The following is a 16,698-nucleotide window of genomic DNA, read 5'->3' as shown; positions in this document are numbered from 1 at the left end:
TGGCTTGGTTTCAAGTCAATCATAAAAGTTTGATTTTTTTTCTTAGTATCTTAAATCCTTTATTTTGCTTCATTTCCTCTAATACCCATTTCTGAAAGGGTGTATGGTACCTTGAGGTAGGCATTCAGTCATGCTATCATAGAATCGGTACCCTATATAAATATGGGTAATATAAATGTCTTAAAATCAGACATGTTAAATTAAATGTTACCTTAATTATTCAGATTAAGGAGCTGCAGAGATTGCTCCATAGTTAAACCCCTCTCTGCTCTTTCAGAAGACCTGTCTGGTTTCTGAGACATTGAGCAGCCTACATCTCCTGTACCTCCAGGTCCAGGGTGTCAGTTGTCCTGTTCGTGTCTCCATGGGCATGCACACATGTACACATGCATGCACACACATACATAACTAAAAATAAATCCTTGTTTTCATCTTAAGCATAGGATCCAAAGGATCTCTCCTCAGCAGTCTGACGTCCTGAAAACATAGACAACTGGTAGGGATTAGCGGAGAGCTCAGGAACAGCAGTATTAAGAAAATAACAAAATGTTGGGAAGTCCAAGAATTTTTTTTTTAAAAAAAATTTGGCTGGGTGTGGCAGATGACAACTATAATCACAGCTACCCTGATCCTTGAGGTGGGATTGGGGTTGCAAATTTGTATCCTGTGCAGGCTACGTTGTGAGTTCAAGGTCAGCCTGACCAATGTAGTAAAACCTAGTCTCATTACAAAAAGAAAAAAGAAAAAAATATACAGATCTTAGCTGCTTTGGCAGGTGGTTACCCTGTCTACCAAAGTGTCCTTGTGTTGAAAACAAAGCCTCCCTTCTCATTGCTCCTATATGCTACTGAATTCTGTATATACCCCACTAGAAAATCTATAGCCAATCCCATTATTATAGTACTTTTCATTTTCTATTTCTGAAAAAGGGTTGATCTCAAAGACGAAAGGAGAAAGATCATCATGGCCAAATTACTTAAAACAAGTGAAAGACCACCGGGGTGTGGAAGACCCCCACTCAAATCTCGAGATGACGCAACCCCTAAGAACTCACGAGAAACCAGTCTTGATGTAATAAACAAGAGGTGTATTTGAGGGACCAGAGCTCTGGGGACGACACCTATCTCACACAGGAGACAGAGGAGTCGACCCCGAGCCCAATTAGGGGAAGGGATTTATAGGGAAAATTACATAGGTAGTTGGCAACAGTCACACAAAGCAATTTCATTGGTTTGTAACTTGGGCTCAGTTCAACTCTAGGCCACCCTGCTTCTGGGGCAAGCTGACCCTAGTTCTTGGTTTTCTCAGGACTGTTGAGTCAGGCCTTATTGAGGCCAGATGGTTTGTGGTGGCTATAGCCAGGCTACATCCCCAAAACATGTTATGTTATTCTTTGCTGTGAGGTGCACTTGTCCTCACAGCAGGGTCAGTGGGGGATAGTTTGAAATCTTTATTCTTTCACAAGCAATTAATTAAAGCAAGCTATGTATTTGTATACTGTTTGCCTCCTCCTAAGGAGATGTCAGCTTTGAATATGAGGAAGACAAGGCTTTTTAGAGCTCAGCGGGTAGGCTGTTGTTTTAGAACAAAATCTCACGTGTTTGATTTTACCAATGAAGACTTGGGAGTCAGATGCTGGGGTGAAAGCCTGCTAGCTCAGAGACAGAGAAAGCACCTAGCTGACTGTCTTCCTCAGCTGATACTCCAGAGCAATGCCCCCCACTCCCACTAAAAAAACAAAACAAACAAACAAACAAACAAACAAAAAACCTCCTGCCAACTGAATGTCCCTCCCTTCTACTCCCTCTGACTCTCAATGGTTTTTCTTAATAATCCTATGTTCACTTCCTGTCAACTGGACACTTGCTCTGCCTCTTGACCTATGGTTGACTTCATTTAATCCTATTTATAACATTCAAGCAGAAAGCTCTTGAATTAAAGGTATATCCTGGGGGTTGGGGATTTAGCTCAGTGGTAGAGTGCTTGTCTAGCAACCGCAAGGCCCTGAGTTCCGTCCCCAGCTCCAAAAAAAAGAAAAGAGAAAAAGAAAAAAAAAAGTATATCCTGAGGCTGAGCCACACCGCAACTGAAAGCAGGCTTCCCCCAGACACTACCACAATATCAGGGTTCACAGTGTGATCAAATATCCTGCAACGGTAGGGGGGTTTGGTGGACAAAACAGGTGGTATTAGAGGAGTGGAATGTAAGCATAAGTCAGTTTCCTCCTGAAACAAAGACATGGTTGTAAGGTGGGCATGACAAGGTAATTATAACAAGGTAGGCATAGGTGGTCATAGAACCTTTGTTTGTTTGGTTTTTTGAGAAATGGTTTCTCTGTATAACAGTTCTGGCTGTCCTGGAACCTCCTTTGTAGACCAGGCTGGCATTGAACTTAGAGATTCAGTCTGCAATTGCCTGCCAAGTGCTGGGATTAAAGGCACACACCACCACCTCCTGGTCATATAATAACCTTTTGAAACAAAGGTAGGGTTGCCAGATGATTACAAACAACTTTTTGGAACAAAGGCATGAGCTCCATTCCTGGAACAAGTGTTACAGAACCATTTGTAATTAAGGCTGGGGAGTTGAGAAAGAGAGGTTTGATCATAAACAGGAACAAACCTTGTTTGTTTTTATTATAGATGGCTTTTAAGCCTAAAACGAAGGCAGGCTGATTCTTCAAAAGGTCTCAGTACATAGCCCAGTCTGGCTTCCAATTACAGGAGTGTGCCTCTATGCCTGGACTTCATGATTCATTTACTGCAAAAGTGTCTTAGTTTGTTATTTCCAACAGTAGGCATGGTGCTCGACACAGTACCTATTCAGTTTCCTAGAATTATATGATCTGTTGAATGCATACATTATTTAATTATCAATCCTTGTACTTTGAGATGAGAACAGATGAATTAGATGAGTGCCCTCCCAAGGCAACAGGGGTAAAGGCATACAGTAACAGCAAATACTTTTTTTCTTCTTTTTCTTGAGACGGAGTCTCAAGTTTACTATAAACTTGCAACACAGCCGAGGATGATCTTTAACTCCTTATCCTCCTGCCTCCACTGCCCAAATTCCCGGCTCGACCTATCACACAATAATCTCCCTCCCTGACCCCGTTTTTGTTTTGTTCGAGATCAGGATCACATTCTGTACATGAACTCCCCAAGTGAACTCACAGTAATCCTTTTGCCATAGCCCCCCAAGTACGAGTATTAACAGGCGTGAGACACTCCCCAATGGTGACCTCCAACACAAAAGATTTCACAATGATTGACCACAAAGCCAATGACAGAGATATATGCACATGGAAAAAAATCCAATGAATTTTTAATTCACCCTATTGTTTGAAATGCTGTGAATTTTTGGCTCAGAGGTAACCTGTTCCTAGAATCGGGACCAATTTCTAACTCTTGTTAGAAGTCATTAGGGAACCACGATAATGGATGGATGTGTGCACTCTTAAGCAGAGGCAGTCGCCGCATTCCAAAGTGGGGGTGGGGCTCAAGGCAAAGGATCAACACGCGCGAGGTCACCACCGCTCAGCGGACTGCAAGCACCCACCACCAGACTCCAGCACTGGGAGTTCCTCCTTCCTTCCCCTTCCTACCCCGCCCAGCCCTCTCCTCCAGTCCCCTCCCCTCTCCTTTACCTCTCTCCCCTTCCCCTCCTCCCTTCCCCAGGCAATCTACAAATTCAACTCTAGTCTGCTCTCTCGCTCCTTCCTCAAAGTCCAACCCTCAACCGCTTCCTCTTTCCGTCCCTGAACCGGCGTCTTTCGCCGTTTAAGGGACGAACCGGAAGTGCGTCATGACCTGGCGCCCAGTTATTCGTTTGGCGCGCGCGTCCGAGAGGAGGATTTTGGATTCTCTTGGTTTTTCTCACGGCTCTTCGCGGCTTTGGAGTATTTTTGTAACGCGGTGACGACGGTTGTCGACATGCCATCTATGCTGGGCTCGATGATGGTGGCCTCTACGTCGGCCCCCTCCCTGCAAGAAGCTTTGGAAAATGCGGGGAGGCTTATCGACCGACAGTTGCAAGAAGACCGCATGTACCCGGACCTTTCTGAGCTGCTCATGGTGTCGGCCCCAAGTGAGTGATCGGTCCATTGGATTGGACGCTCTGTTTCCCCGCTAAAGGATTCTAGTCCGATTCCCCTGTCTTAGTCTTTTTCTGTACACTGGTGCCCGCGTGGATAGTCAAAGATTAGGGCTCGGTTTCTTGAAAATATGGCGAACAGCAACCACCTTTATTGCTTATTTTGTCTTGTCTACACTTTGTTCACTGTAGATACTCGAAGAGGTAAAAGCAAGCTCATTAAATCCAAATGAGAAGAATCTCCTGGTCCATATTCCATTTCTGTACATTTTTTGCTGCAATTATGAGCTACTCAGAAAAGCAAATGAGTTAAAATTTGGAAATCTGCCATGTTCTCTCAGCTATGTCACGTGAGATTCTGGAACTGACTAATAAAGAAATGTAGGAGTCAGAATTTGGCTGACAGAGAGAATAGAACAAAGTATATCCGCCAACAAAGGAGATAACTTGGAAGTATTTGCCTTAACTTTAAAACTTGTAACCAGCTAAAGCTTTGTGGAGTTGCATTAGTTGCTACAAAATGTTTCTAGTGAGATGAAAGTTGGAGAAAAACAGAGAAATATAAGATATAGATGAGACTTGTGAGCAAAAAAATGGGAGTAACTTAAACAGAATAATCAATGGCAAGTAGACAAAAGTACAAGTGTAGGAACTTATAAAAATCTATTAAGAGTTTTTTTGTTTTAATTAAACCAGAAATAGTAGAAGCAGCCAGGCAGTGGTGGTTCATTCTTTTAATCTCAGCCCTTGGGAGGCAGAGGCAGGAGGATCTCTGTGAGTTCCAGGCCAGGCTGGTCTACATACAGAGGGAGCTCCACAGCAACTAAAGCTACACAGAAAAGCCCTGTCGTCAAAAGCTGAAAAGAAAAATACCAGAAGCAAAGCTATTCTTTGAACTTGACAACTACTAACAAAATGAACTTGCCTTATGAGTTTGACCTATTAACTGCTGTTGTCTTGATTTGTGTGTCCGTGTGTCGTCCGTGTGTCGTCATCACCCCTCCCACCATGCTTCAGTTAAATGTGTGATCTTTTTAAATGTGTGATCTCTTTAGTATGCTTTCCTTCTCACACTAATCCCCTTCTAGCACTTTTTTCCCCCTCTGCCTAACAGACTCCTCCTAGACAGGTTTTCTCTGTGTGGCCCTGGCTGTCCTGGAATTCCAGGAGATCTGCCTGCCTCTGCCTGGGGAAGTGTTGTGTTAAAGGCATGGACATTGAAGCCTGGCTCCCAGTTCTTAGGGAAAGACTCTAGTTCTAAGTCAGGCATAGTGGCGAATGCCTTTCATTTCAGCACTTGGAGGGCAGAGGCAGGAAGATCTCTTTGAGTTTGAGGTCAGTCTTTACTTCTTAGTGAGTTCCAACCTGACCAGAACAAAAAAGTTAGACCCTGCTCCAAAAAAAGGAAGTCTTTAGTTTCTTGACATTTTTCTGAACCATTCAGAGTCTCACCGTCAAAGAGGTTATTCTTCCCTTTTGTATTTTCACTGCAGTTCCTATGAGCATTGTTCTATTGAAATTGTATTTTAGGATTAAGATTTATTTTTAGAAAGAACCCAGTGAAGAGGGAAACAGTTATGTAAGTGAACCATGTTGGGGCCGGCATACCCATGATTGTTCAGTAATCAGTATTTTTTTTTTTTTTGTTATTTTCTTTATTTACATTTCCAATGTTAGTTTTGTTTGTTTTTTTTTTAAGATTTATTTATTAAATGTGTATGAGTACACTGTTGCTGTCTTCAGACACACCAGAAGAGGGCGTCAAATCCCATTACAGATGGCTGTGAGCCACCATGTGGTTGCTGGGAATTGAACTCTGGACCTCTGGAAGAGGAGTCAGTGCTCTTAACTGCTAAGCCATCTCTCCAGCCCCATGTCATATTTAATGTCGGTTCTCAGAAGATCCTTCTATTCTAAACTAGACCCCGATAAGGTGGCTGGAATAATTAAGTTGTCGATCAGGTCTAGTGTTAAGTGTCCTGCAGGACAGGTCAAGTAGACCAGCCCACTCCTGCCCCTAGGCTCTGAGTCATAGAGTAAGAGATATGAAGCACAAGAAGAATTCTTTACTGAGAGCAGTCTGGATCCCCACCAACTTCCAGTGATGGAGTGGATTATCTGTTCTTGTATGTGATGTGTTGGTCTTGGGGAGAAATCTAGAGAGAAAAAAGGGATTGTTTGATTTGAACCCAGTTGTGTTATTTTTAGGACAGGATCTAAAGTAACTGGAGATGGTTTCTAACTGTGTCAAGGATAACCTTGGATTTCTAATCCTCCCGATAGCTAAAAGTACAGACATATGCCACTCTGCTCTGTTTTATGCTCAGCTGGGAGTTACACCCAGGGATTAATGTCTCTAGACCAAAGCTGCTGAGCTTCAGCCCCACTCTTGATAACTTTTTCTCGTTTTTTTGAAGCCAGTAACAGTGCCACCCTGTAATAGTGAGATTTCTTGGGTCCAGCTTGTGGCAGGCCAGGACTCCTTCTTTCCAGAGACTTTAGAGGCACTGGGGTGACTTGCTGCTTATCTATTTCTGGTTGATGAGTGGCGCTTTATTGTTGTATATAAATGCTTGCTTTTATCATTTTTGTAGACAGTCCTACTGTTTCTGGAATGTCTGATATGGATTACCCTCTGCAAGGACCAGGTCTACTGTCAGTACCGAGCCTTCCAGAGATCAGCACCATCCGAAGAGTTCCCCTCCCGCCTGAGCTGGTTGAACAGTTTGGACGTATCCTACTGCTTTGGATTTGGCTAGTTGATAACTATTAGACTGTGCTCGCTTCGGCAGCACATGTACTGAAGTTGGATAACTGTTAGATTAGTCATTTTCATGATTATAATTCTTGCTCTATGTTTACATAATGTTTGTAAGTTATTTAAGAGTTTGCTTTTTTAGAGCTGCAGGTAAGGCTTGTTTGTCTAGCATGCCTGAGGCTCGGCTTTTCTGTCCTATCATCTTCAGCCTACAATGCCAGTCCTCAGGAGGTCGAGGCAGGAGGATTCTTCGGCATTCTTGTGGCCTACTTGGGCTGTATAGTGAGACCTTATCTGGAACATAAGAGTGCTTGGGTACTTTGTTTTCTTTCTGTTAGATAAGCACGTGTGTGGGGGCGCACACCTTTAATCCTAGCACTTAGGAGGCAGGGGCAGGTGGATCTTTATGAGTTCAGGTCCAGCCTGGTCTATATTAGTGAGTCTAGGACAGACAGACAGAACTACATAGTGAGACCCTGTCTCAAGAGTGAATGGATAGTGGAGTAGTTGGCATGAATAAATATGGTGGTACATGCCTGTCACCTCAGCAGTCAAGAAGATGAGGCAAAAGGATTGCAGCTCTCAGGCTAGCCTGAGCTAATAGTGAGACTGCCTCAAGAAAAAAGAAAACTGTTGGCAACTGAGAAGATTCAGCAGTTAGAGTACAGGCTGTTCTTATAGAGGACCCACATTATAGGCCCAGCACCTAGGTGGCTCACAACCGTCTGTAACTCCAGTTCCAGGGGCTCCAGTGCCCTCTTCTGGTCTCCATGGGCAGACAAATGGTACGTAGACAGACATGAGGACAAAACACATACATAGATGTGTGTGCGTGTGTGTGTGTTTTAAGGGGAGAGGGAAAGAGAAAAGAAGATAGCAATGTGGACAGAAGCCTCATGGGTACCAGGCAAGCTCTATATCACTGAGTGGTAAATCTAAAAGATTGTTTTAAATCATAAGTTTTAAGTCAAAAGCTATTGAACAGATTGAGAAAAACAATAATTGGACTCTTTGCACCTTACATTCGTGCTTCCTCAGACATGCAGTGTAACTGCATGATGGGTGTTTTCCCTCCTATCAGCAGAGCTTGGCTTACAATTGACAGTGACATATTCATGTGGAACTATGAAGACGGGTATGTATGGAAGGCTGGTTTGGGACCCTCCTAACCTCTACTGTTTGTTGCAGCTCGTGTTGTGCTCATCTGAAGTCAGTGATTGCCAGTGCACAGCAGTCACCTGGTGGTGGGGGTGGGCGTTGAAGTGTGGTTTGGGGCTTGGGAGCTGGCTCAGTGACTCAGTGCTGGCTGTGTGAACAAAAGCCTGAGCTCTGATGCTGGGATCTTACTGGCCAGCTGATGTAGCTGAAACACTGAACTCAGCTTCCGTGAGAGAGGTTGTCTCAGAAGTAAGGTAGAGAGTGAGAGAAGACACCCATTGACCAACCTCTGACTACACATGCACACATATGCACACTCATTCACACATGTGAATTCTGTTTGTAGCAATTTCTCGAACAAGGTTCTTGGTCTTAGTACTGCCAGAGCCAACTCATGGCAAGCACTCCACAGAGCTACATTCCCCACTACAAAATACCATTCTTGTTTTTTTGTTTGCTATTTTTTGTTGGTTTGAATGTTTGCAGTCATGGGGATTAAACCTAGTGTCTCATGCATGCTAGGTAAGCCTTCTCTCATTGAGTAATGTTCCCAGCTTCTGAAGTACTTCTCTTGAGAAGCAAGCATTAATTCCAGGTTCGTAGTCTGTAGAAAAGACTATACACTGGTATTTTTGAGCCATTATTTGGTACTTTAATTTTTTTATTATATATATATATTTTTTTTTCTTTTCTTTTTTTCGGAGCTGGCAACCGAACCCAGGGCCTTGCGCTTCCTAGGCAAGCGCTCTACCACTGAGCTAAATCCCCAACCCCTTTTATTATATTTTATTTCTTTTGTGTACATGTGAGGGGGGAGGTTTAGGTGTGTGAATGTGTACCACAGTGTACATGTGGAGATCTGAAATTTTTTCTACCATGTAGGTCCTTGTGACAGTTCCTTAACTGACATTTTAAAGACTTTTTCCTGGCATTTCTATGGACTAAGAATCTGATAGGTATTGAAAAGATAATTTGATTGTTTCATAGTTTTTGACTTTGTGTCCAATTAAATATATAGAACATATAAAGGCCCAAGTCAGTGTTCCTTAAATAGAGCGGTTGCTCACTTGGCTTTAGAGGTAAATGTTGTTTTACTTACACTCCATACTTCAGTTATTCAGTTGCCTGTTTTGAGTCACATATATTATCCCTATTGAGATAGGAAACGTCATAAGGGCTCATACAGCTGAGCTGTTACTCACAGTCACTAACTGACGCTCCTTCTAGAATCAAGCATGTGTACACGAACACACATCCACTCACATTCTATAGAAAACTTCCAGCTAAAACTATTTAGACGTTTCTGTGGGTGTTTTAGTCATAATAACAGTGATCTGTGGTTGTAATTGAACTAAAAGGTCTTCACATTAGTAGCATTTTTACTTTCAAATTTAACATGCACTCATTTAACAAATATGTATCTTGAGACGTGGCTATGCCTTGCCTCCCCTATGACTAGCGTACAATGGGTAAGCATTTATTGTAGCAAGAGTTGGCTTTTGGATTTGTTTGTTGCTGTAGTGATCTCAGTAGCTTGTGCTTCTGAATTCCTTTAGAATTTCCATCTCAGGATAGAGAATTAACAGTAAGCTTTCTGAGCCCCTGTCTTAGCAGATCAGTGTGGACTTGATGGTCATTGCTTGCAGCCTTGTTGGGCAGTTGTTTGGAAGGCCGTATACCTTTACTTGTTACTCTAGCTTAGCCTTACGCAGGTCTGTATGCCTGGGTATTAATTTTGCCCTAGTTTTGTTTGCTATTTTAGGTTTTTAGTCTATATCTAAATTTGTTTCAACTAATAAAGAGCATTGTAAGTATAATTTAGTATATGTATATATATAAACATGTTTTCTTTCCTTTTGGGCAGAGGTGACCTTGCCTATTTTGATGGACTCAGTGAGACAATTCTTGCTGTGGGGCTTGTGAAACCAAAAGCTGGTAAGAAGTAAAACTATCAGAATGAGATGATGACTGTACTGTCTCCCAGTGTTTTAGAGCTGAATCAGAAAAAATCTTATTCTTCTAATGCTTGGCAGCGACCACTCTATTTTATCTATATGAATAAGTTTTTTCCAGTAGCATTTGTCACTTTGTGTCCAGCTCACTTTATTTAGTACGAGTCTTCACAGATAATATGTGTTGGGTGTATCTGAATTTCCTTTTTCAGCTAGGTATGGTGGTGCATGCCTTTAATCCCAGCTCTGTATGGGGATGGGGAAAGGGAAAGCAGCTCAGTGTCTTCAGCTAAAATACAATATTGAGGCTACCTCAGGCTACCTCAAATGTCCCCAAACCTTCCTCCTCCTGTATGGCATGCGTATGCTCATCTTGCTGTCTTATCTGTTGAAAGACACTTACATTGCTTCTATCTTTTAGACTTTTGTGAATGGTGTTCCTGTTACTTTAGGTATACAGATACAGATGTTTATAGTTCTGTAAACCAAAATCTATTAAGACACTTTAAAATGACAGTAATTGTTGAACCAGTTATTTCCTGAGTTAGTTTTTCCTGCTGTCTATGTACTTTAATGCTTTAACATTGTAACGTTTAAACATCAGAATTTGTTGAACTGGATTCAGACTTGTACTGTTTAATTAGGAGTTCACTTTAATGATAAAGCCATATTTTTCTCATGTCTAAATGCTAGGTGTTTTTCAGAAGATAATTAGCCTATGTCTGCTTTGCCATAGGAATCTTTCAACCTCATGTAAGACATTTGTTGGTTTTGGCAACACCTGTGGATATAGTAATTCTTGGACTCAGCTATGCTAATGTTCAGACAGGTATGGCAACCCACTCATGTGCTAGGTTTTTTAAAATAACACCATGTTGAAGATTAACATTATAATGCTTACGATACCAGATCCTCACAGTAGTTTGAGTTGTTTTTTCTTGGATATTTTACTGTGTGTTATATGTGTATACTATAGGTCCGGTTTAAGATGAATTACCAAATTATCTTGAGTGAAGCTGTGCGTGCGTTGCTAGGAATTGAGTTCAGGGCCTTGCATTTAGAATACAACCACTTTACTACTAAACAACATCCCTGGCCAATGAGTTAAACTTTTTAAAAATATTTATTTGTATTTTTTGTGTATGACTCTTTTGCCTGAGTGTGTGTGTGCGCGCATGCGTGGGGATGTGTATGCATCCTGTGTGTTCCTGGAGCCTGAGGAGGCTGGAGGATGATGTTAGATCCCGTAGAACTTAAGTTACGGGTGTTTGTGAACAGCCACAACTCTGCTGGGTGCTGGGGAACTGAGCCTAGGTCCTCTACAGTAGCACCAAGTGCGTTTTAACCACTGAGCCTAGGTCCTCTACAATAGCACCAAGTGCGTTTTAACCACTGAGTCTGAGTCAGCTCAAGCCTCTCAAGCTTTTATGGTAACTTTGTAAAATATGTAATTTGGGATATTTTAGTAAAAATTACCAGTTTTCAACATAACGTGAAAATTATTTTCAAAAAGCTAAGAAACTGGTTTCTCTTGTTGCACACACACAGGCTCTGGCATCCTTAATGACAGTGTGTGTGGTGGCCTGCAGCTGCTTCCAGATCCGTTGTACTCCCTTCCCACGGACAACACTTACCTTTTAACTATCACCTCCACGGATAATGGCAGGATTTTTTTGGCTGGAAAGGACGGCTGTTTGTATGAAGTAGCATACCAAGTAAGTCTTGACGTTTACAAACTTTTCTTTGACTTTGGTTTAGTAGCAAAAGCTTTTCTTTTAATTTTCTAATTGCATAGCATATATTACTAGAATATTCAAGCATAAATTTAAGTATCGTCTTCCATCACTGCTTCACACCCACAGACCCAGTCCTTCCTAAGCAGAAGCTGTTTTTCTTGGTGGGACAGTTGTCAGTGTTATGGAACTCAGCGCAGAGCGTTACAACTGTTAGACACACACCGTGTCTCTGAGCTGCACCGTCAGCTCTGTCACATGACAACCCGACGTGTTTGTCTGTAACCGAGTCCTCATTGGCGTATGTGGATTTATACACATATAAATTGCCTGTGTATGTGTGTTAGTGGATGTACAAGCAACAGTACACTTTCCTAAATGTATGTCCTTCCTTAGGCTATTGTTACTTGTTTTCACAATTAGCTTTTCATTAGATTATGTGTCCTGAAAGTCATTTGTTGTGTTTAGTAGTTTTAATTACAAAATAAAACTCAGTAGGTAATTTTGAAAAGTATGTTTTAGTGTGTTCACAATCACTGGGCAAGCATGGAGACTGGCAGACTTTAATAAACAAACATGGGTACCGTTGTTGTTACAGCTTTACAAGTGTGCTGTTTTTCCTCCAAGGCAGAAGCAGGCTGGTTCAGTCAAAGATGTAGGAAGATAAACCACTCCAAGAGCTCGCTCTCCTTCCTCGTGCCTTCCTTGCTGCAGTTCACCTTCTCAGAAGATGGTAAGTAGGAGACACATTTGGCAAGTAAAACAGATTTTCATGCTTCAAGACTTAATGTTTTCTTCAGAACTTTCCATCCTTATTTAAAATGATTGCCATTAAATTGCATTTGTTCTATGTCTATGAAGTCGCTTAAAGACCAGAGGCATTATAAAGCAGAAAATACATGGATTTTATCCTCAAGTTAATTATTTCCTAAAAACTTTGGTTGTTCCTGGATCATATGACCAAAACAGTTATCTACTTAAACCAAAACATGTATGGGTGTCTATCTGTCTGCATACATGCAAGAGTAATGAAAGAGACTAATTTGCATATGTGATAAAGGATCAAGGACAAATTCCCTGTTAAACTTTATATTCCTGAGTTTTAGTGAATGTGAAAAGATAAAGATAAACTTGTAGGATTAAGGCATGGGTCAGCACAGCCTGGCTAGAATGTGCTCCTTACCACTGACTTGTCCAACCTAGATGTCATGCTTCCTTTTTATTGAAAAATTAGGAGTGTAATAGTCTTTGTGTTTCTAGCATATAGTTAATTTGTTAAGTATTACTGAATGAAGGAATAGTCTAAACTGGGCATAGTGGCACATAGGTCTAATTTCCTATTGAGAGGTAGAGCCATGGTAGTTTTTGTACATTCAAGACTAGCCTGGGCTGCATAGTAAGTTTAAGGCAAGCCAGAAGTGTGTGGTGAGACTCTGTCTCAAAAACAAAATTTTAAAGATTGATTGATTGATTGATTGATTGATTTTATGTATGAGTACACTGTCTCTGTCTTCAGACACACCAGAAGAGGGCATCAAATCCCCCATTTCCAGCCCAAAAGCCATAATTTTAAAGAGTTAAAAATTCACTTAGAAGACACAATAAGGGCTGGAGAGATGGCTCAGCGGTTAAGAGCACCTGACTACTCTTCCAGGGGTCCTGAGTTCAATTCCCAGCAACCACATGGTGGCTCACAACCATCTGTAAAGAGATCCAATGCCCTCTTCTGGTGTATCTGAAGACAGCTACAGTGTACTTATATATAATAAATGAATAAATCTTTATTCAAAAAAAAAAAAGAAGTCAGAATAAGTTGTTTTTGTTTTAAGACAGAGTTTTATGGGCTGGAGAGATGGCTCAGTGGTTAAGAGCACTGACTGCTCTTGCAGAGGTCCTGAGTTCAATTCCAGCAACCACATGGTGGCTCCACAGCCATCTGTAATGGGATCTGATGCCCACTTCTGGTGAGTCTGAAGACAGAGACAGTACACTCATATAAATAAAACAAATAAATCTTTAAAAAAAAAAAAAAAAAAAAGACCGAATTTTACTGTATAGCCCCATCTGGCTTTGTAACTCTTAACATATTTCTCAGACGCTAAGCAGTTCTTGTGCCACGGCAAGCCAGGGTTACTGGAGAGCAGCATTGGTTGTCTTGCCTAATAGTGTAAGTTATGTATCATACCCTGAGTATTGAGTATAGCAAGATAACAAGCAGGCAAGAGAGCAGAAAGCCCCTGAATATAAATCCTAATGGCGCAGTTTTAATTTGCTGTGAGTGGACACTGTGTTCAGTTGATAATCCTTAGGGTTGAGTTTCCTTCTCTTGTTTTACTTTTAGATCCTATTGTTCAAATTGAAATTGATAATTCCAGAAATATTTTGTATACCCGATCGGAGAAAGGAGTGATACAGGTAAATATGCATATTTGCTACCATTTAAGATTAGAAAAGCATTCCTGTTTTATTTTCTAATTTTTTTTTATTATTTTATTTATTTACATTTCAAATGTCATCCTCCTTCCAGGTTTCCCCTCTCTCTCCTCACCCCTGCTTCTAGGAGGGTGCCCCTCACCCCTGCTTCTAGGAGGGTGCCCCTTCCCTCTGCTTCTAGGAGGGTACTCCCACACCCACTCCCATTATTTTTAATTTTAAAAAAATTATTTGTGTGTGTGTGTACGACTGTGCGCATGCACACTTATGTGACCCAGCCCACATGTGGAGGGAGAGGATTACTTAGAGTCAGTTCTCTCTTTCTGCTGTGAGATCCAGAGATGGAACTCAAGGTGTGAGGCCGGTTGTGGCCTGTGCCTTTAGTTAGTGGATTATCTTACCTGTGTACATCCTTGTGTTATGTAAGTGTTCAAACTTCCTGTGACTGTTGTTGACACAGGATTTCTTGTAACTCAGACTGGCCTTAAGTGTGTTCTGTAGCCAAGGGTGACCTTGAACTCTCCTGCCTCTGCCTCCCGATTGTCTGGCATTGCTCTTGTGCATCACCATGCTTGGCTTCATCTGTGTGCTTTTCAGACACACACCTCAGACCATTTCCTAGACCACTTTTTGTTGTTTGTTTATCTTAGTGAGATTTCAAATATTTACTGTTCAGTAAGTACCACCGTAACTCTTCTTTAAGAAGATATGCTAACTTTAATATAATGTAGACGTTATGCAATTGTGTCTAAAGGAGAATACTTTATTCCCAGGTTTATGATTTGGGCCATGATGGACAGGGGATGAGTAGAGTTGCTTCAGTTTCACAGAATGCCATTGTCTATGCTGCTGGGAACATTGCTAGGTAAAGTGTACTTTACTGTCCGTATTTCATTTGCCAACATACTGATACTGTTCACATACAGTCCATATGTTATATGGTCACTATATAATGTATATGTATTATATACTATTATTAAATTAAATTATTCAAACATCTCTAAAAGATTATGAATGGTTAAGGAGTATCACAATACATTGTATTTGGACCTTGTTACAGACAGTTCTCGTGTTGGTTTGAAACATAAGGTTTCTTACTGAGTGAAATACTTGTGTTTTATTCTCTTGGACTTTTTTTTTTCAAAGGCACTAAGAATCAAAGCCCAGGTCTCCCTCAGACTAGGCAAGCATTCTACCACTTAGCTAGACCTCTAGCCTTTTTCCTTGAAACGTTAAGCTCAGGCTCTTTGCTGCAAATATTGTAGACATTATAACACGGGTCCCCCTACTTTCCCCTTACAGCAGGCCTACATGGTACAAGCTGGAATTTCATAGCTGTAATATCCTTATATAATTCATGATAAAACTGAAGCTAAAGGATATAATGGATTCCTATGGCCTCTTAAGGACTAGAACCCAATGTGGGGTCTAAGGAATCTGTATTGGATGCTGAACTGATTGTTGCAAACTTCATGAGTTCTTAGTGATCTGTAGACATTCTCCTCACTGTATAGCAGTGGTTTGTGAAGAGGGCTAGTCTTAAAACTATACATATGCTGGAATTTTACCATTTCCTGCTGTATTGTGTTGCTTTCTAAGGAATTAATCTTATTTTTTTATTGAGATGGGGCATATCTAGTTGGCCATCCTGGAACTCACTACATAATCAGGCTGGCCTCAAACTCGCAGAGATCTACTTGCCTCTGTCTCTCTGTACTAGGATCAAAGGCATGAGCCACCACACCTACCTCAGACTTGACTTTTTATAAATTAGAGATAAACTTCCGTTTTTGTTTCTTAAAGGACTATCGATCGTTCTGTTTTTAAGCCAATTGTTCAAATAGCTGTGATTGAGAACTCTGAATCACTGGACTGTCAGTTACTGGCTGTCACTCATGCAGGTATGCTTCTTTCCATATCTGCTCTTCTACCAGTTTTCATGCTGCTTGGATTGGAAATGTATGGTTGAAAATGTTTCACTCTTTCTTTAGTTACTGAGATGTCAAGAATTCTTTTTCAGTGGGAGATACTGTTTTCTCTCCTAATTTTGTGAGGCATAGCCAGGCATGTAAAGTGAAGTAGCTTGTGTTTAGTGACAGAACCTTGTCTGAGACACAGATTTCCTTGACTTGTCACAGGTTCCTGCTACAGAAATACACTGAGTCACTGCTCAATTATAGACATTTTGTAGAAGTTTAAGTGGCTAGTCTATCATTTTAGGCCAATGAGGACATTGATGTGTGCTTTCGCAGAAGTCTGTGTGTGTGTGGAATTTCTTCAGAACATGTGGACTTCTTCACATCCTTCCTTTCCCTAATGTGTATATTTACCTCCTCATCAGGTGTGAGGTTGTATTTCAGCACTTGTCCGTTTAGACAGCCATTAGCTCGGCCCAATACACTGACACTGGTTCACGTCCGGTTACCTCCTGGCTTCTCAGCGTCTTCAACAGTCGAAAAGCCTTCAAAAGTACATAAAGCACTTTACAGTAAAGGTAAGTTCTGCAATGCTGTAAGACTTAAGATATTTTTTAAATGTCTCTGAGTGCTTTGCATATGTGTATACTCCCACC

General features: G+C 41.2%; 1 protein-coding gene across 1 annotated transcript in view; it reads left to right on the top strand.

Moving 5' to 3' along the window:
- Positions 1 to 3,816: 3,816 nt before the first annotated feature.
- Positions 3,817 to 16,698, top strand: part of Nup155 (nucleoporin 155) — a 52,179-nt gene continuing 39,297 nt past the window's right edge. The window contains exons 1-11 of the mRNA XM_032898804.1: positions 3,817 to 4,086; positions 6,687 to 6,824; positions 7,889 to 7,985; positions 9,873 to 9,943; positions 10,697 to 10,789; positions 11,509 to 11,675; positions 12,321 to 12,426; positions 14,035 to 14,108; positions 14,900 to 14,991; positions 15,930 to 16,027; positions 16,468 to 16,620. Of these exons, the coding sequence (XP_032754695.1) occupies positions 3,933 to 4,086; positions 6,687 to 6,824; positions 7,889 to 7,985; positions 9,873 to 9,943; positions 10,697 to 10,789; positions 11,509 to 11,675; positions 12,321 to 12,426; positions 14,035 to 14,108; positions 14,900 to 14,991; positions 15,930 to 16,027; positions 16,468 to 16,620 (1,243 nt within the window). The 5' untranslated portion in view covers positions 3,817 to 3,932. The remainder of the gene's footprint in view (positions 4,087 to 6,686; positions 6,825 to 7,888; positions 7,986 to 9,872; positions 9,944 to 10,696; positions 10,790 to 11,508; positions 11,676 to 12,320; positions 12,427 to 14,034; positions 14,109 to 14,899; positions 14,992 to 15,929; positions 16,028 to 16,467; positions 16,621 to 16,698) is intronic.

This window comes from Rattus rattus, chromosome 3 (assembly GCF_011064425.1).
Source record: "Rattus rattus isolate New Zealand chromosome 3, Rrattus_CSIRO_v1, whole genome shotgun sequence".
NCBI lineage: Eukaryota > Metazoa > Chordata > Mammalia > Rodentia > Muridae > Rattus > Rattus rattus.
Note: the sequence above shows the minus strand (reverse complement) of the source record. Positions and strands in the feature narration are given on the sequence as shown.